Below are 20,138 nucleotides of genomic sequence, written 5' to 3' on the forward strand. Positions count from 1 at the left end.
ATTCTACTTTCGATTATTTTTTTTTATATTGGTACACTTGTCTCGAAGATATGTTCACTATTTTAGCATTATAGTTTGCTCAGTTGGTTTGTGAGAGGCATAAATAAGATAAGAGTTTTGCGTGTTGTTATACCAAAATACCAAACTTGACTTTTTCTTTACATATTGTAATATATTTTAACTTTATTTAGCAAAAAAATCAGTAAATTTGGCAATAAGTTAAATATTTTGTATATAAAAATGTATACAATGTTTGAGTGCTGAACTTTAACACCACCACTACAGGGTTTGATCGAAAAGTAATGAGCCTTCCCACGCGGAACGCCTGCCAAGGATCAACCGAATCGGCTGGTGGGGGAAAATTATCGTTGGACCTTCCCCTTCCACTAGAAACCGGTCCCAGTTCGCTGGCTACAGCCGTGCAGTCAACATCGCTCCGCGCGTGAAAGCTGTTTCAAAAGTGTGTTAGGATTTTGCAGTGGCGAAAATGCAGCGATCAACCATGCTGATCAACTTTTTTGGCTCTCGAGGTATCGTCCACAAGGAGTTTGTACCTCCAGGAAGTACTGTAAACGCGGCATTTTACAAAGAAGTGATCCTTCGATCAACAAGTGGACCCTTCATCACGACAATACGCCGGCGCACACCGCCTTCCCCTACACCTCTGCATTGGCCAAGATGGGGATTCAGTGCTTCCCCACCCTCCCTACAGCCCAGACCTGTCCCCTTCGGACTTCTTCTTGTTCCCGCGCCTGAAAAGAAAGCTGAAGGGTAGGCGTTTCGACTCCATCGAGGCGATCCAAAAAAACTGTGACAGCCGAATTGAAGGCGCTTCCGACGCATGAGTTTAAAAAATATTTCCTGCAGTGGAAGGACCGCTGCCAGCGGTGTATTGACGCACAAGGGTCCTATTTTGAATAACATTCGTTGTATAAGCCAAAAGGTTTAATAAAACTGCTTAAAAAAATAAGGCTCATTACTTTTCAATCAAACCCTGTATTCAGAGGATAATAGCTTTTAAGTTATTTGTTTGTAAAATGTGTCTTCTATCTTTGATATTAGAGCATTTATCACAGATGTTTTTATCGTTATTAAATATTTCTAACATACACAAACATTGCAAACACTTAATATTTTTATGTAATATAAAATAAATAAATTACAGTTGCATTCGTGAATTGCAAAACTCCTAACGTTCCAGTCGAATAGCATGGCCATAATAGTGTGCTGTCAAACTCACACCAAGCAAATTGAATGGGAACACAATTTGGGTCCACTCATTGTTTTTTTGAAGTTTAAGAATAATAAGACTGGTGGTGGTGGTTTCAACACCCAATATACATATTGTTGTTGTTGATGTACCATTAAGAGAAGCCCGTCGGTGTAGAGTATATCATCAGTCGTCTTCGTCAGACTCATCTAAAGGTAGGCCCAGGAAACTGGCTGTTTCCACAAGTGGAGTCCAGAGGGAGAGGGGTACTAGATGAGTGGATTTTAAAGGGAATGTGAAAAGGTGGTTAGCGTCCTCCGGGTGCCTTCACATGCCGGACATAAGTTTGGTATGTCGGGATAGATTCTGGATAAGTAGGAGTTTAACTTGCTACAATATCCAGAACGTAACTGTACCAGTGTTACGCGGGTCTCCCGGGGAAGCTGGAGCTCTTCATTAGCAAATGGGGTGTGGTTGGCCTCCAATTACGGCATTCACTGGACGGGAGCTTATTAAGGTGGTAACAGTCTCCAGGTGAATGTCGCTTAATGTCTGTCTAAACACTGTCCGGTCCAGTAGGTCTCTGTTTGTTTTGTCCTGGATCTCGTCGGCGAAGTGTAGTAAGTGTTTTCTGACGTGCCTGGAAGGCGGCTCTGGCTCAAGCAGGTGTCTGCAAGCGTGGGACCTACGATAGCACCCTAACAGGAACTGCTTGCTGAGCAGTTTGTTATGCTTCTTAACAGGCGGCATATTGGCCTCGTTGTGAAGGTGATGTATCGCGTATATCAGGAAGCAACCAGTCGCTGTCCGAATGGCAGTGTTTTGTCATGCCTGGAGCTTTATGCACTGCGTGTCACTGGTTCCAGGCGACCAGACAGGCGCAGCATAGTTTAGAACCGACCGCCCAACTGCCTTAAATGTTGATAGCAACAATTCTTTGTCTTTGCCCCAAGTGCTGCCGGCAAGCGATTTGAGGACCTTGTTCCGATTTTGGACTTTAGTGGCAATTGCGGTTATGTGCGCTGAGAAGGTGAGCAAACTGTCGAAGGTTACACCCAAAATTTTGGGGTTGTTTACTGTCGGAATTGGTGTGTCGTCGACTTTTACCTTAAGGGACAGTTTGACCTCCTTTCTCCAGGTGGTAAAGAGGGTCGCCGTGGACTTAGTGGGGGAAAGTTGGAGATTCCTCGAAGTGAAAAGGCGAGAAAGGTTGTTGAGGTAGTTGTTCACTTTAGCGCGGCCATCGATGTCATTGCCCGATGCCATTATCGTGCAGTCGTCAGCGTATGAGACTAGGAAGACTCCCTCTGGTCGCTGGGGGAGTTTCGAGATGTAGAAGTTGAACATCAAGGGTGAAAGGACACCACCCTCCGGAACACCTTGCTTAATATTCCTCTGTTTAGATGTGTGGCCACGAAAAATCCCTGACGAGTGACGACGGCTCAGATAGTTGGTGGGCCACCTTGTTGTTGTTGTTTTAACAGCATAGGTAGCCCTGTCTGTGTAAGTATATCATCGGTCGTCTTCGTCTAGCTCATCTCAGGGTAGGCCCAGGAAACATGCTGTTTCGACAGGTTGGGTCCAGAGGGAGAGGGGGGTCAGATGAGTCGGTTTGAGGGGGCATGTGAAGAGGTGGTTAGTGTCGTGCGGGGTACCTTCACATGCCGGACATGTGTTTGGCATGTCGGGGTCGATTCTGGATGTGTAGGAGTTTAACCTGCTACAGTATCCAGAACGTAATTGTGCCAATGTTACACGAGTCTCACGGGGAAGCTGGAGCTCTTCATCTGCGATAGGTGGTGGTTGGACTCCAATCACGGCATTCACAGGACGGGAGTTCATGAAGGTGGTAACGGTCTCCCGGTGAATTTCGTTTATTGACTGTCTAAATACTGTCCGGTCCAGTAGGTTTCGGTCAGTTTTGTCCTGGATTTCGTCAGCGTAGTCTAGGAGGTGTCTCCTGACGTGCCTGGGAGGCGGCTTAGGCTCAAGCAGGTGTCTACAGGGGTGAAACCTGCGGTAACATCCCAGAAGAAACTGCTTGCTGAGCAGTTTGTTGTGCTCCGCTACTGGGAGCATTTGTGCCTCGTTGTGTAGATGTTGGATGGGTGACATCAGGAGGCACTCGGTCACTGTCCGAATGGCGGTATTTTGACATGTCTGTTGCTTTGTCCACTGCGAATCACTAGTTCCAGGCGACCAGAGAGGCGCAGCATAGTTTAGAACCGGCAGGCCAATTGCCTTAAATGTCGAAAGCAACAGTTCTTCGTATTTGCCCCAAGTGCTGCCGGCCAGCGATTTGAGGACCTTGTTGCGATTTTGGACTTTAGTGGCAATTGCGGTTGTGTGCGCAGAGAAGGAGAGCAAGTTGTCAAAGGTTACACCCAAAATTTTGGAGTTATTTACCGTCGGAATTGGTGTATCATCGACTTTTACCTTAAGGGACAGCTTGACCTCCTTTGTCCAGGCGGTAAAGAGGGTCGCCGTGGACTTGGTGGGGAAAAGCTCGAGATTCCTCGCAGTGAAAAAGCGAGAAAGGTCGGTGAGGTAGTTGTTCACTTTGGAACACAGGCCATCGATGTCATTGCCCGACGCCATTATCGTGCAGTCGTCGGCGTATGAGATCAGGGAAACTCCCTCTGGTGGTTGGGGGAGCTTCGAGATGTAGAAGTTAAAAAGCAAGGGAGAAAGGACACCACCCTGCGGTACACCTTGCTTAATCTTCCTCTGCTTTGATATTTGATCTCGAAAAATCACTGACGAGTGCCGACCACTCAGGTAGTTCGCGGACCACCTCTTCAGCCCTGGCGGGAGTGTCGACTGATAAATATCTAGTAGCGTGGAATGGCTGACTGTATCGAAAGCCTTCTTTAGGTCTAACGCTACTAGGACAGTCCTCTCGCAGGGGCGGTTTTGGTTAAGCCCGCGATCCATCTGGGCGTTTATGGCGGTGAGTGCAGTGGTGGTGCTGTGCACTCCTCGGAATGCGTGCTGATGTGGGACTGGGGCCAGGTGTGTCGTGAAGAGTGGGAGTAGGAGGGCTTCAAGTGTCTTCACTACTGGGGAAAGGAGAGTTATCGGCCAATAAGACTCCCCATGGTTGGCCGGTTTCCCAGGTTTTAGTAGTGGGACCACTCTCCCTGCTTTCCACTTGTGAGGGATGATGAGAGTGGCCAGAGACAAATTGAAGACCCTTGTGAGAAATCCTACTCCCAGGGGTCCCAGATGCTTCAGCATCAGCGCGTTTAATCCGTCAGGGCCAATGGCTTTCGATGATTTCGACCTGTTGATGGCCCCCTGAACCTCATCACCGGAGAAAGTAAGTGGCGCACTGTCGTTCGTCAGTTTGTGCAGCCTTCTGGTAACACGACGTTTGGTTCTGTCGGCCGGAGGATGCAGTATGAAAAGCCGGCTAAAATAGCTCGCGCATCTCTTCGGGTCCGACGAAGTACAACCGTTGATGGTGATAGCCACCTTGTCGTTGTGCTTCGTCGGGTTCGACAGGGACCAGAGCTTACTCACCCCAGAGGTGAAGTTACAGGTCTTCAGGTGCTCAACCCATTTGGTCCGCTTATGTTGATTTACCAGTTGCCGGATCTCCAAATTGAGATCCCTTATGCGGGGATCGCCGGGATCGGCCTGGCGTAGGTGGTCACGCTCGTTTGCTAAACTGGCTGCTTCGGCTCGGAAATGAGGACGGATGTCCTTATATCATCCAGCGGGAATGAAGCGAGCCGCAGCAGCTGTGAGCACCTTGCGGAATGCGCGTTCGCCCACGCGCACATCAGTGTGGATGGGAAGAGCGGCGAAGGTGTCCTCGGTGAATTCCGTGAAGCCGGCCCAATTAGCTTTTTTAAAGTTAAAATAGGACCAGTGATTCGCGGAAACGAAGTCGGCAGGTCTCTCAATCGAGACGATAATGGGAAAGTGGTCTGATACAAGCGATAGCATAGGTCGCCACGTTATGCTATTTATCAGACCCGCGCTAGCTATTGTTAGGTCAGGCGAGCTGCTACAATTGCCCACTACCCTGGTGGGGGCGTCGTCGTTTACAATGCTGAATGTCGAGTCGTCTATCTGCTCTGCCAATTGCTGTCCCCTACGATCATTTGGCAGGCTTGAATGCCAAGGATCGTGATGCGCATTGAAGTCACCTACAACCAATCGGTTTTCACCTCTGATGAGCGCACCTATATCAGGGTGATATCCTGCCGGGCAGCAGGTGACAGGGGGTATATATATGTTAAATATTTCGAGCTCGGAATCGCCTGACCGGACAGCTATGCCTTGACATTCTAAGGTGCTGTCCCTGCGGTCGATTCCTTCATCGATGAGACGATACTGCACTGTGTGGTGGACTATAAACGCTAGGCCACCACCATTGTCTCGCTCGCGATCATGTCTGTGCACGTTATAGCCATCCCTGGTGATCAGAGATGACCTAGCGTGCAACTTTGTTTCTTGGACCGCAGCTATTTTAATACTGTGCCGGCTCATAAAGTCAACTATCTCGTCGACCTTACTCGTAAGTCCGCTGCAGTTAAACTGGAGAAGCTTGAAGCTTCTCGGTGAGGTCTGTGTAATCCGGGGCGTGAGGGACGCGTGGGGTTGTCTACGTTGGACCTGCTGCGCAATCCACTGTGGTTGTTGCGGCCTGATGGTGGTGGGCGGCCGCGCCTCCGCGGGCGGTGGTGGGTGCAGAGCTCTGCAGCAGGGGGCAACGTAGGCAGTTGTCCACTCACGGGTGGTGCGCAGGCCGGAACATCTCCGAAAATGGCACCAGCCATTGTAGGAATTGCATTGGACTGATTCCAGATTCCGAGGTATTACGGTCTGACACACGGAACAGACTGTACGGGGGACCAGGAGCTGCTGGTTTGTCCCCGCACTGGGGTTGGAGCAGGAAGGGAGGGGAAGGGTTGAAGGGGAGTTGTGTCGCTCCGATAGGCTCCTCACCGTGGAGGTGCGGGTTGTGGTGGCGGTTGGTAGTGCCGGCCTATCAGGGGGTGTAGTAGCCGTGGAGGCATCAGACGCCTGCTGGCGGGAGCAACACGTGGCCACATACCGTGTGAACCACTCCCGGTGCGACTTAAGGCCTGAACAGGTCTTAAGGTGGCTCCACCCGTTGCACTTATTACACCTAACCGAGGTGGAGTTCGGGTGAAGCCGTTTGTGGCAGACGCAGCAGTAGAATACTTCTGGCCCAGGGTTGGATTCGACTCCAGCCCTGAGGAGAAGCATTTGGAGCAGGATTGCTGCGAGAGTTTGCTCGTGTGACGTAAGGGGTGGGATGATATGAGTTTCACTAGACAGGGCTAGTATACTGGGGCGGCAGCCCTTGGTCGGGAAAAACCCGAGTCATTCCGCTAACGTAGAACCGGCTGCCATGGGAATGGCTGCGGACCACCTCATCAGCCCTGGCGGGAGTGTCGACTTATAAATATCATCTAGTAGCGTGGAATGGCATACAGTGTCGAAAGCTTTCTTTTCAAGTCCAGCACTACGAGGACAGTCCTCTCGCAGGGGCGGTTTTGGTTAAGCCCGCGGTTTATCTGGGCGTTTATGACGGTGAGTGCCGTGGTGGTGCTATGCACTCGACGGAAACCATGCTGATGTGGGGCTGGGGCCAGATGTTTCGTAAAGAGTGGGAGTAAGAGGGCTTCTAGTGTCTTCACTAATGGGGAAAGGAGAGTTACCGGACGATAAGATTCATCTTGGTTTGCGGGTTTCCCAGATTTCCACTTGTCAGGGATGGTGAGAGTGGCCAAGGACAGATTGACGACCCTTGTGAGAAATCCTACTCCCAAAGGTCCCAGGTGCTTCAGCATCCGCGTATTCAATCCGTCGGGGACAATGGCTTTAGCTCATCGCTGGAGAAAGTAGGTGGCGCACTGTTGTTCGTCAGTTTGTGCAGCCGTCTGGTGGAACGACGCTTGGTTCTGTCGGCCGGAGGATGCAGTGTAAAAGTCGGCTAAAATAGCTCGCGCATCTCTTCGGGTCCGACGAGGTACAACCGTTGAAGGTGATTGCCACCTTGTCGTTGTACTTCGTCGTGTTCGACAGGGACCTAACGGTGGACCAGAGCTTACTCATACCAGCGGTGAAAGTGCAGGACTTCAGATGATCAACCCATTTGGTCCGCTTATGTTGGTCTACCAGTTGCCAGATCCCCAAATTGAGATCCATTATGCGGCGATCGCCGGGATCGGCCTGGCGTAGGTGGTCACGCTCGCTGGCTGCTTCGGCTGGAAAATTGGGACGGATGTCCTTAAACCTTCTAGCGGGGATGAAGCGAGCCGCAGCAGCTGTGAGCACCTTGCGGAATGCGCGTTCGCCTGCGCGTACATCAGTAGGAATGGGAAGATCCCCGAAGGTGTCTTCGGTGAATTCCGCGAAGCCGGTCCAATCAGCTTTGTTAAAGTTAATATAGGATCGGTGGTTCGCGGAAACTAAGTCGGCAGGTTTCTCAATCGAGACGATAATGGGAAAGTGGTCTGATGGAAGCGATAACATAGGTCGCCAGGTTATGCTATTTATCAGACCAGCGGTAGCAATTGTTACGTCAGGCGAGCTGCTGCAATTGCCCCCTACCATGGTGGGGGCGTCGTCGTTTACAGGGCTAAATGTCGAATCGTCTATTTGCTCTGCCAATGGCTGTCCCCTACGATCGTTTGGCAGGCTTGAATGCCAAAGATCGTGATGCGCATTGAAGGCACCTACAACCAATCGGTTTTCACCTCTGATAAGCGCACCTATGTCAGGGTGATATCCTGCCGGACAGCAGGTGACAAGGGGGTATGTAGATATTATATATTTCGAGCTCGGCATCGCCTGATCGGACAGCTATACCTTGACATTCTAAGATGCTGTCCCTGCGGGCGATGCCTTCGTAAATAAGACGATACTGCACTGTGTAGTGGACTATAAACGCTAGGCCACCACCATTGTCTCGCTCGCGATCATGTCTGTGCACGTTATAGCCATCCCTGGTGATCAGGGAAGACCTAGCGTGCAGCTTGGTTTCTTGGACCGCAGCTATTGGGATACTGTGTCGGTTCATAAGGTCAACTATCTCGTCGACTTTACTCGTGAGTCCGATGCAGTTGTTCTGTAGAAGTTTAAAGCTTCTAGGTAAGGCTGTTGTAACACGGGGGTGAGGGACGCGTGTGGTTGCTTACGTTGGACCTGCTGTGCATTACGCTGTAGTTGTTGCGGCTTGATGGTGGCGGGCGGCTGCGCCAAGGGGAGCGGTTGCGGGTGCAGAGCTTTGCAGCAGGGGGCAACGTTGTCCACTCACGGGTGGTGCGCAGGGCGGAACATCTCCGAAAGTGACACCAGCCATTGCAAGAATTACATTTGACTGATGCCAGGTTCCGAGGTATTCTGGTCTGACACAAGGAGCAGATTGTGCGGGGGACCAAGAGCTGCTGGTTTGTCCCCGCACTGGAGTTGGAGCTGGCGGGAAGAGGATCGGGTGTGTTGGGGGAGTTGTGTTGCTCCGGTAGGCTCCTTTCCGCGGAGAAATGGGTTGTGGTGGCGGTTGGTGGTGCCGGCCTATCAGGGGGGGAGTAGCCGTTAAGGCAATAGACGCCTGCTGGCGGGAGCAACACGTGGCCACATACCGTGTGGACCACTCCCTATGAGACTTAAGGCCTGAACAAGGCTTAAGGTGGCTCCACCCGTTGCACTTGTTGCACCTAACCGAGGTGGAGTTCGGGTGGAGCCGTTTATGACATACATAGCAATAGAATACTTCTGGCCAGGGTTGGATTCGATACCAGATCTGAGGCGAAGTATTTGGAGCAAGGTTGCTGCAAGGAGTTGCTCCTGTGACGTAAGGTGATATGCTATTGACTAGATAGGGCTAGTTTACTGGGGCGGCAGCCCTTGGTCGGGAAAAACGCGAGTCATTCCGGTAACGTAACACCGGCTGCTATGGAAATGTGTATCTATATATATTTATATTCTGCGGTGCTTTATTCTCTATATAAAGCCCTATTTATATATATATAGGGTGGACCATATAGCGTTTGCTTTTTGAACCACCTATTTTTTTGAGAATGGTAACACAAATGACATGTCAAATGTGTTCATAATTTACTTAGAGGTTTGACATTTACAGAATGGGACGCTATATGCTTGAACCAAATTGAGAAATATTGAAAACCTATTTCCAAAGTGGGGGTCTTCTTCTTCTTCCGTGGTTACAGTGAATGGCGAGCGTTACCGTGACATGCTCAACGAGTTTTTGTCCCCAAAAATTGAAGAGGATGACATGAACGACATTTGGTTTCAACAGGACGGTGCAACTTGTCACACTGCCAAAGTTACACTCGAACTTTCGGCTACCGTTTTTGAAAACCGAATAATCAGCCGAAATTCCGATATCAATTGGCCGCCTCGGAGCCCGTTGGACTATTTTTTGTGGGGAGCCGTTAAGGACAAATGCTATGCGAACCATCCAGAGACGATTGATGCATTAAAACATGAAATCGAAGTTGCCATTCATGAAATTGGAGCCCAAACAATCGAAAATGTGCTTAAAAATTGGGTTGATCGAATGACCTACTGTAAAGCCAGTCGTGGCAGTCATTTGAACGATATTATTTTTCATTCATAAATGACAATGTTCAATCTTCAAAATAAAAAAAAAGTTTGAAAAAGTATTGATTAGTTTTTTTTATAGCCGATTCAAAAAGCAAATTTTACATGGCCCACCCTATACATATGTATATATAGATATATATACATATCCAAACAAAATACGAACAAATACAATATTAATATTTAGTGGAAATTAAACATCGCTCGATTTTTTATTACAAATTTTCGGCAGCGGCGCTTTTTTATAAAGGGTTTTCCAATAACAGGTATTATTTTGAATAGCCCGCTATTTCGGTAGATGTTACTTTTGAAGCTGTCATTTTTTGATATTTGACAAGTAGAAACTACGCCACTAATAAAAATGGAACGATACACGCTTAAAAAACGCATTGAAATTATTAAAATTCACTGTAAAAATGATGAAAATTTGGCAGAGACGGTTCGTAAAACTCGCACATTTTTGGGTCATCGTGAAGCACCTTGTCGGCCCGCAATACAGAAATTGGTGAAAGTATTCGAGCTGTTGGGACAAGTTAGTGATGTGAAGAATAAAACCCGTGCACGTCGCTCAAGCACAGCCGAAAATATTGCTGTTGTAGCCGAAAGTGATGAAGAAAACCCAAGTTTGTCCATTCCTCGTCGTTCTTTGGAATTAGGCATTCCACGAACGTCACTACACCGTATTTTGCATAAAGATTTTGGTCTTAAGGCTAATAAAGTCCAGTTAACGCAAGAACTCAAGCCGGCCGATTATCAACAACGTCGTGTCTTTGTTGATTGGGTCGTTGAAATGTATGAAAATGATCCAGAATTCCATCGAAAAATCATTTTGAGTTATGAGGCCCTTCTCCACCTCGGTGGCTTCGTCAACAAGCAAAATTGTGGGATCTGGGGCTCAGAAAATCCAAGAGTTATTGTTGAGAAGCCTCTCTATCCACAACGTGATATTGTTTGGTGTGGTTTATGGTCGGCTCTACACATGTCGCTAATTTTGTCTCTCTTTTCGCAGTTTGACAAGCATTACATAAATATTTAAGGCCCATAATTAGTACATAAAACATATTTAACGCAGTGTGAATGCAGCTATTAATTTATGCTTTAATTTTTAAACATGCACGCAAATACTATATAGCACAATTTGATTATACTCACCCAAAGATGCGTAATAGTCACTAAATGTTGAAAGGTGATCACGAAATTCAGCGGCAGTTGACAAGGCCAAATAAACCTGACTACGTCTGCCATCGGCACCTATCTGCAAGTTCTCGGGTTTAAGGACTGAAGGATATATACATAAACACGCTCTTTATGATATATTTACCTCAGCGACTTTGATGAAACGTCCACGACGATTTTGTTTTACATCCAAATAGAAGCGTTTCGATTGTATTTGTAGCATTTTTGTCGCCAATTCCTGCTCGCCTTGCTGTGCACCTGCTTGAGCTAATTTAAGGAAAACGGAGTACGAATATTACTCATTATATAAATGATTTACATTTTTGTACATGAAATAAATTATGTTTACCCATATAAATATAAATGCAAAACTTTCCCGGTTAGTATACAGTGGAGATAAAAAAAACTTTGTTGAACTTAATATCCCCAGTTCAACTCTATAATTTTCTTTCTTCTGAAATACTTGAATATACATTAACAAATATTTTATGAAGCCATCAATCCAACAAAAACGCTTTTTATTTTATTAAATCTCCGCATCACTTTGTCTTGCAAAACTCGAAGATTTTTGAAGATTCCTCCAAGAGGTATTAAATATACTGATGTTACCATTATTCTTTTCTGCTATTATTATTTCAATTATTATTATTAGGTCAACTAAGAATCTCCGTGAAACACCAAAATTAAGAAAAAGTTTTTTCTAATAGAGGTCGCCCCTCGGCAGGCAATGGCAAACTTTCGAGTGTAATTCTGCCATGAAAAAGCTCCTCACCATTTGCCGTTCGGAGTCGGCTTAAAACTGTAAGTCTCTCCATTTGTGAAGCAACATCAAGACACACACCACAAATAGGAGTAGGAGCTCGACCAAATACCCAAAAAGGGTGTACGCGCCAATTATATATCTTATATTGTATATAAAATAAAGTCAACTTTTTGTGTGTGTTAGCTAACCGGCCGTGTCTTTGCACCGAATTAAACCAAACTTACACACATTGTTAAGAAGGTATTGAAGATGGTTTCCGTAAAGTTTGGATACCTATTGGTGAATAGGGTTCCAGATATAGGTCAAATCGTGGACCCGGGTAACCTTCGGATGTGTATGTACAATATGGGTATCAAATGGAAGCTGTTGGTGAATGCTTTAGTACAGAGTATTTTTCATGCCGCTCCGTGACTAGGGTCTCGAGATAGAGACCAAAATGTGGACCCTAGAATGTGTTTGTACATGTGTTTCATACCTATTGATGACTAGGGTCTCGAAATATATGCCAAAACGTGGACCCGACGTGTCTTTGCACCGAATTAAACCAAACTTACGCTCATTGTTAAGTAAGTATTGAAAATGGGTTTCGTAAAGTTTGGTTGTAATTCGGAACACTGGCAACGCGTACAGCGTTCTTTTGAACCAGCCATAATGTTGTTTACTTTTTTAACGCTTGGGGCGGAACTGAACTGTCAAATTGACAGTGTGAGTTACAATGTATTAATATTTCTTTCTGATTTGGATGCCATAAGGAGAAGACGTAAGTGCAAAGTGTAAAAATTTTTTGTGAATTTTTTTGGAGTGGATTTTGGAAGAGTGAATAATTTCTTACGAAATTTGAGAATTTAATGTGAAATCCGAATGTTCAAATGAAATTATGTGTTCGTGAAAAAAAAAATTTTTCGTTTTTTTTTTTGAAAAATATAAATGGATAATGGTTAAAAAAGCTCCAATGCTTAATAAAACATATAAATTGAAACGAAAAATTCATGGATGATCAGGAAAACTCGAGCTTGACTTGCTTACAGTAGCACAGAAAACAAACTATGTGACATATCACGCTGAAATTTGCCATGTAAGCTTATAACAGTCCTACCAAAAAAAAAAAATTTATTTTTGCCATATGTCATCCGCGGACCGTTTTAATGATAACGTCTCGTTCATATTTGGCAGAAGGTATATATATAAGAAGTTCTGAACATTTTGATACTTGAATTCGGTGATGAGATAACAAAGTTGCATTATGTTTATCTCGATTTTCGAGCTTAATTCCATTATCCGTAATTTAAAAAGAAAATTACACCCTTGCTAATACTGGATTTAATAATAATTATGCTATGTTAACAGTTTACCATAAACTCGTGTTTGTGAGATATTTCGAAGTTTTACGTTAAACACTACTCATAAACACGCAGTTTGCCATACAAATGATTTTCCTTTACCCCGCTTTGACACCACTTTCATTTGATGTTTATAGACACGCAACTTTATTCTCCTTGTAGCCGCATTTTGGCCTTACGGCTGAAATATTTGGTCACACACTGTTGACAGTTCAGTCTCATATAAAGACGTACATATGAACATTTATATACATTATTACGATACATTTTTGGGGTTCTACTCGATTAGTTTTGTGAATAAGAGGAAAAAGAAAAAAATAAACGAAAATGGACACCTTCAAGTAAAAAGAGTTAGTAGTGATACTTTCGCTATTCCTGCGATATACGTTCACACAAACCTTAGTGTTTTTAGTAAAATTTAATGAAAACAGTTGCTGGATTGCATACACAATGTTATTGTTGTTGTAAGAGCATTAACATTCCCCACAAGTTTTTAGGAGATGCTGCTGGAGTAACATTCCTTGGCCGGATATAAATTCATCCCGGTAAAGTAGAGCCGATTGTAGTGGGAATGTGTATCCAAAATCGAAATATATAATATATATACATGCAATAGACGCTTACCCCCTTTTTGGGTGTTTGGCCGAGCTCGTCCACCTATTTGTGGCAAGTGTTTTGATGTTGCTCCACAATCGAATTAGGTTTTAAATTTAAAATTTTTCTCTAACCGCTATGGAAGTATAAATAAGCGAAATTGCCGTTATTGGTCACATACGAACCGAGCACATTATTAAAACATCACAAGCCACTTTGGTATTCATTGTCAATCAGTGGAATAATTGTACCATATTGTTTTGAAAAACATCGAGTGCAAGCAATTTCTATGGACGGTGTCTTATCGACGCTTGCTTAGCAATTATAATCAGCTAAAAATAATTATTAATGGAGAATAATCCGCCCATACTTACATACGGGGAATGCTGCTGGAACTGCAATCCTTGGCCGGATATAAATCCGGGTCGTTTCGGTAACGTAGAACCGACTGCTGTGGAAACAATCCGCCGTAGCCGAATGGGTTGGTGCGTGACTACCATTCGAAGGTGCACAGGTTCGAGTCTCCGTGCACGAAACGCCAAATGGTAGAAAATGTTTTTCAAATAGCGGTCGCCTCTCGACAGACAAAACCTCCTCACAAATAACCATTTGCCACACACATGGTTTCAGCAAGATCGTGGCGATATTGCATAATTTCTTACCTAACAAAATGATTAGCTGTTTTGGTTCATATTCCGGCCACCCAGGTCGCCCGATATGCCCCCTATATGCTTTTCTCTGTAGAGGTACCTCAAAAGCAAAATCTATGAAACAAACCCAGCGACCCACTGCAGCCAGTCCTACGTTACCGGAACGACCCGGACCCATGTAGAATGTTTATGCTCAGCCATCCATTTTAGCACTAAAAACCAAATATCGTTCGCGAGGTCAATGCCATCCCGACATTACTTCTCTAACGAGTAGCACGGAGTACTGATGCCAGATTGAAAGAGTATATTTGACGTACCGATCGACATTCAGAGTAAATAATTATTAAAAAATAAAATATCACTTCTCTTCTTTGTTATAGTTATTGAAATAAACGTTTATCATTAGCAATTCTTTTTTAGTTTAGCTTTTAATTCCTGATTCTTCCACCGGACACCCTTACTAACGTTTCCACTACAGCTTACTTTTGGGTTTGCTGCCGCTAAAAGAGCAAAACACTTGTCAAAACCCATACAAATACGACAAATACAGCGTGTTTGTGTTGGTGGCAATGTTGTTTATTTGCGTGGTTTTTTTTTCTCTTTTGTTATTGCATTATTGAAACATGCCAGCAATGTTTTCCAGCTTATCAATATCGCAATTCGATTGGCTGCTGGCGTCTAGAATTTAGTCTTGGTATAAATTCTATGACAAATTTTGCAGTGCATACGGCGAGAACGAATTCGCAGAAAAAAGTTCCGGTTTTTTTGCTTTCGTTCGTATGCATTGTCTTTTCATAAATTATACTCAGTTTCGTGCTAAATTTCGCTTGTCAACGATAAAGTGGGGAGCTAAGGAAAATCGCATTGCAGTGATTGCATTACATAAGTGCGGAAAAGTGCAAGTGAGATTTTCCGATTGCTGAAAATACTTAATTTTTCGAAAATGCTTGTTTACCACACGATAAATCGTTTCCCGCAAGAGCCTGAAGTGACTGACCAAAAAAGAAGTGGTCGTCCTCGCGTGTTCGAACCAGTACAGTATTAAAAGCCGTCCGAAAAAGAATTCGAAGAAATCCCTTTACAAAGCAGAAAATCATGTAAAGGGAAATCAATGTATCGGCGAGATCCATGGCAACACTAATTAGATATAATATGATCCCCACATGAAAGCCTTCCGTCACTTAACTGGCCATCTTATGATTGCGCGCTTGTAGAAAATCAAATTCGACGTTTCCACGACAGTCGGTCCTACGATACCGAAACGACCCGGATTTATATCCGGCCAGGGACTGTCACTCCAGCAGCATTCCCCGTATGTAAGTATGGGGAATGTTTATTCTGCCACAACAACACCAACAACAACAAAAACAATATTAAATTCGACAGATGCAAGCAGCTACTTCGGTGGCACGCGGCCAACGGCCATGAAAATATTAATTTCACAGATGAGAAAATGTTCACTGTTGAAAAAGTTTTCAATAAGCAAAACGACAAAATCTATGCTACAACTTCTAAAGACACAAACAATTTTGTTCGATGTGTTCAGCGTGGCCATCTTCCAGCCTTCTTAATTGTTTGGTGGGGAATATCTTGTAAAGGCGTTACACCTCTTCGTGTCTGCGAAAAAGAGGTTAAGACCGGGGCAAAAGTGTGCCAAGAGAATGTCTTAGAAGACGTGGTGACGCAGTTGAGCAGTACTCTATTCAATGGAGAACGTTAGGTATTCCAACAAGAATTCGCTCCAGTCCATAAGGCAAAAACCACCCAGCAGCGGCTGGGTTTATAGCCGCAGAATATTGCCCGTGTGGAAGTCCAGATCTGAATCCATTGGACTAGTTTGTGGTCAGCATTGGAGAACATGGCCTGTCGAAGGCCTCACAGAAATTTGGAGAATCTCAAACAATCTTTGGTTCAAGCAGCGACGTTAATATCAATGGAAACCGTGCGTCCTGCAAAAATTACCCTAATCGTTTGATTGCTTGCGTAAAAGCAAATGAATTGAAAAAAAATTCTTAATAAAAAAATAATAAATAAAACTAAATTCATTAAAAAAAGGTACTATAATTTCACATCAATAACAGACTTAACTTGTCACAGAACTTATGGCGGATTAAGCAGATACACATAAATATACGTAAACAAACGAACTACAATTTAAAGATAATTTCCGTAAAACACGCAGCGAAAACAGTTGACAATATCCTCAAGCCCAAACCGGCAAACCTAGGGTTTGGCTTTGATAGAAACGTATTATAACATGAATCTGCAAGCAAAAAAACGTACATACACTTTTTCGGTTTTTGATTCTAGTACGAAACACAATTTTCAACGACAGTTACTGTCCGCTTTATAAATAAGGCAACTTCGTAATGCTCAAAGAATCGCAGACGACAATTCAGCTAAAGATCGTGTAGAAATCTATTTGCGTAAACCCTGCCTTATGCAATGGTTTTAAATGGTTTCCTGGCTAATCCTCAGCCCTTGGACAATGCAGTAAATGCTCACATAAACAGCACATATTTCTTTGTTCACCTGCTCCTACTTTACAAAGCTGTAAACAATTTGTTTTGAGTGTAATGTCATCTTTAAAACACGGTATAGATTAACCCGATGCAATGCTTACGTAAAATGTCAATATTATTATTGTTTAAAACAAAAATTATATACTCACCCTTGCCTGTTGCATCAAAGTCACTTCTACCACTGGTGCCCTCCATGCCACTTGCATTGTATTCTGCGATAAAGAATAGTATTGAGACTTTTTCTCTAGATTTAATGACGTTGTTAATGTTTGAGGAAAAATTTATTCAGAAAAGCCGGTACAAGGTTTGCATACTTGGAACTACTAGCTTAACAATTTGTAAAAGTTGATAAAATTAGAAAAATGTCCATGCATCTTCCATCATAGGCTGTTTCAATCGCCCATACATCATAAAATAAAATAGACAAAACAGTGACTTGTTGAGGAAAGTTTTGGTTTGTTGAGAGAGGGCAATGTTTTCCAATTGCAACCCCAGATAAAACTCGTACCTGTTGTCGGCGAGAGTTATTCTCCATTTGAATTCGAGGAAATTTTCTACTAGATGGACACGAATTTTCTTTCATTTTATTAATCAATTTATGTAGCTAATAGACAGCTTCGTAGATAATATAACCGATGATGTAAATATCACCAGCATACACTAAAAACTACATGTGTTAAGGGCTTATACAGTAAAATTAAAAAAAACAAGCGCGAATAGCGAACATATTTTGAATTTTCACACATTTCTTACAAATCCTAGGTGAGATATTTATGCATATAACGGGTGATTTGGTCTATAATTTAACCATGAATCGTCTTACAAACGAAAAACGCTTGCAAATCATTGAATTTTATTATAAAAATGCGTGTTCTGTTAAGAAAGTTTATCGCGCGCTTCTTCCATTTTATGGTCAGTTTAATCGACCCACTGAAGCGACTATTCGAGCTATAGTGACTAAATTTAGAACCAAATTTACATTATTGGACATCAAACCACCAACATGCTTACGCAGAATGCGAACTGAAGAAAATATATTGGCTGTATCGGCCAATGTTAATGATGACCATCAATTATCGATTCGTCGCCGTTCGCAGCAATTGGGCCTCTGTTACTCAACAACGTGGAACATTTTGCGAAAGGATTTAGGTGTGAAGCCTTTCAAAATACAGCTGGTGCAAGAATTGAAGCCAAACGACCTATCGCAACGCAGAATTTTTGGTGAATGGGCTCTTGGAAAGTTGGCCGAAGATCCACTTTTTTATCGAAAAATTGTGTTCAGCGACGAAGCTCATTTTTGGATCAATGGGTACGTAAATAAGCAGAATTGTCGATTTTGGAGAGAAGATCAGCAAGAAGAATTGCAAGAGCTACCAATGTATCCAGAAATGGTCATAGTTTGGTGCGGTTTACGGGCTGGAGGTATCATTGGACCGTACTTCTTCAAAGATGCTGCGAATCGTAACGTAACTGTGCATGGTGAGCGCTACCGTGAAATGATTTCCAACTTTTATCTTGCCCAAAAATGCAAGAGCTTGACTTATGACATGTGGTTTCATCAAGACGGTGCCACATGCCACACAGCACGCGTAACAAAGGACTTGTTGAGAGGCGAGTTCGGTGAACATTTTATTAATTGGCCACTCAGATCGTGCGATATAACGCCTTTAGATTACTTTTTGTGGGGCTATGTTAATGCTCGTGTCTATTCAGACAAGCCTGCTTCAATTAACGCATTGGAAGACAACATTAAAGCATTTACTATATATGTGAGATACCGGCCGAACATTGGAAGGAGTATGCCAAAATTGGACTAAGCGGATGGACCATTTGAAGCGCAGTCGCGGTCAACATTTGCATGAAATAATCTTCAAACATTAAATTATATGGACTGTACTATCGATTTAAATAAAAATTTCATGCATTTTTCTGAATTTTACATGTTTCCATGAAAAACCTTTCCTATAGCTCTTAAAAAATCACCCTTTAGTATATGCTGTAGTAAGCTACTAACGGCTTTTAACGAAATTTGATTACTGATAAGTTAAGATTTCTTGGTAAATAAAAAGAAACAAGGAGCCTAGCACAACCTTTGGATACTGTGCAGTACTATAAGTTAAGTTAATGCTTAAATGGTTGTAAGTTAACGATTGCCCATATTAAAAAAACACTATTTAACTTACTTGAGCCAGAAATGCCTTCGTCCCCACTGCCAAGATCGGACATGTTATTGTTGTAATAACTAGTTTTTATGTTATTTTTGGCGATCCTTATATGCTTTCAATATACACATATATATATATATATTTATATATTTATATATATATATATATATACATATATATATATATATTTATGTATTTATGATTATTGGTGTATTGTTCATTGATGTTAGTTTCACATAAAACCACTTTTTCTTTCTTATCTTTATAACTGAATACGAGTTTTTTTGCTGTTTATCTATTGTATATAACAATATTGAAACGACCAGCGTTCAAACGTACCACAGGTACTGGTACTCAAATACGTCAATCTGTAAAGTACAACGAGTTTTTGTTTTTGGTTACCGCCCTTTCAATCTTAACTTGCACTTGTTGATCATAAGATGTAGCTTAAGCTTGGGTAATTTGACGTTTACGTTGGAGCTTTTTATGGTATTGCACTGCCGTTAGTTTGCATAAAATAATACGTTGCTGATAAATTTCATTTGCACAAAGTTTATTTTAATTATATGCAGCGGTGATGGTAATATAACATATAAAAGGATTACCACTTTTTGTTTATGCTTCTCTTGGAACGGTTAATAGTTTATAGCCTTAACGCTTTTATTCTCTGTTAATGTAACCAACTTATTGTGTTTTTCGAATTAATATCTCTGTGCCATCAACTTTTTACTATCGGATGTTCGAAACTAAAATATCTGGCTGAAGCTTGCGCCACTCTCGCACCACCACTTTCCACCTGTGGATAAAATTAAAAAGGAAGAAAATCCGATATGTGGTAATTGTTAAATAGTTTTATGACACGCTTACATTAAAAGTAAATATATGTTTGTAAAAGCGGTTTTTTTTTTGTTACTTCATACACACCGGCATAAATCGTTTACTAAGCCTTTACAACACCATACTAAATTCGGGTAAAGTACCACTAAACTGGAAAATTGCCACGATAATGCCAATACCTAAACCAAATAAGAATCCACTCTCCACAAGCAGTTACATACTAATATTGCTAATAGAGAAGGAATACAATTGTGTCAATATGCGCGGGTCCCATGAG

The 20,138-nt window shown here is 43.2% G+C and overlaps 1 protein-coding gene across 1 annotated transcript in view; it reads right to left on the reverse strand.

Annotated features, from left to right (window-relative positions):
* The window catches only part of LOC128869157 (transcriptional activator protein Pur-alpha-like), a 109,692-nt gene that overhangs the window by 64,401 nt on the left and 25,153 nt on the right, over nucleotides 1–20,138 (reverse strand). The window contains exons 2-6 of the mRNA XM_054111651.1: nucleotides 19,364–19,392; nucleotides 19,043–19,068; nucleotides 17,009–17,071; nucleotides 11,136–11,257; nucleotides 10,967–11,069 (exon numbers count right to left, since the gene is read on the reverse strand). Of these exons, the coding sequence (XP_053967626.1) occupies nucleotides 10,967–11,069; nucleotides 11,136–11,257; nucleotides 17,009–17,071; nucleotides 19,043–19,068; nucleotides 19,364–19,392 (343 nt within the window). The remainder of the gene's footprint in view (nucleotides 1–10,966; nucleotides 11,070–11,135; nucleotides 11,258–17,008; nucleotides 17,072–19,042; nucleotides 19,069–19,363; nucleotides 19,393–20,138) is intronic.

The sequence above is a fragment of the Anastrepha ludens genome, chromosome X (genome assembly GCF_028408465.1).
Source record: "Anastrepha ludens isolate Willacy chromosome X, idAnaLude1.1, whole genome shotgun sequence".
Classification (NCBI taxonomy): Eukaryota; Metazoa; Arthropoda; class Insecta; order Diptera; family Tephritidae; genus Anastrepha; species Anastrepha ludens.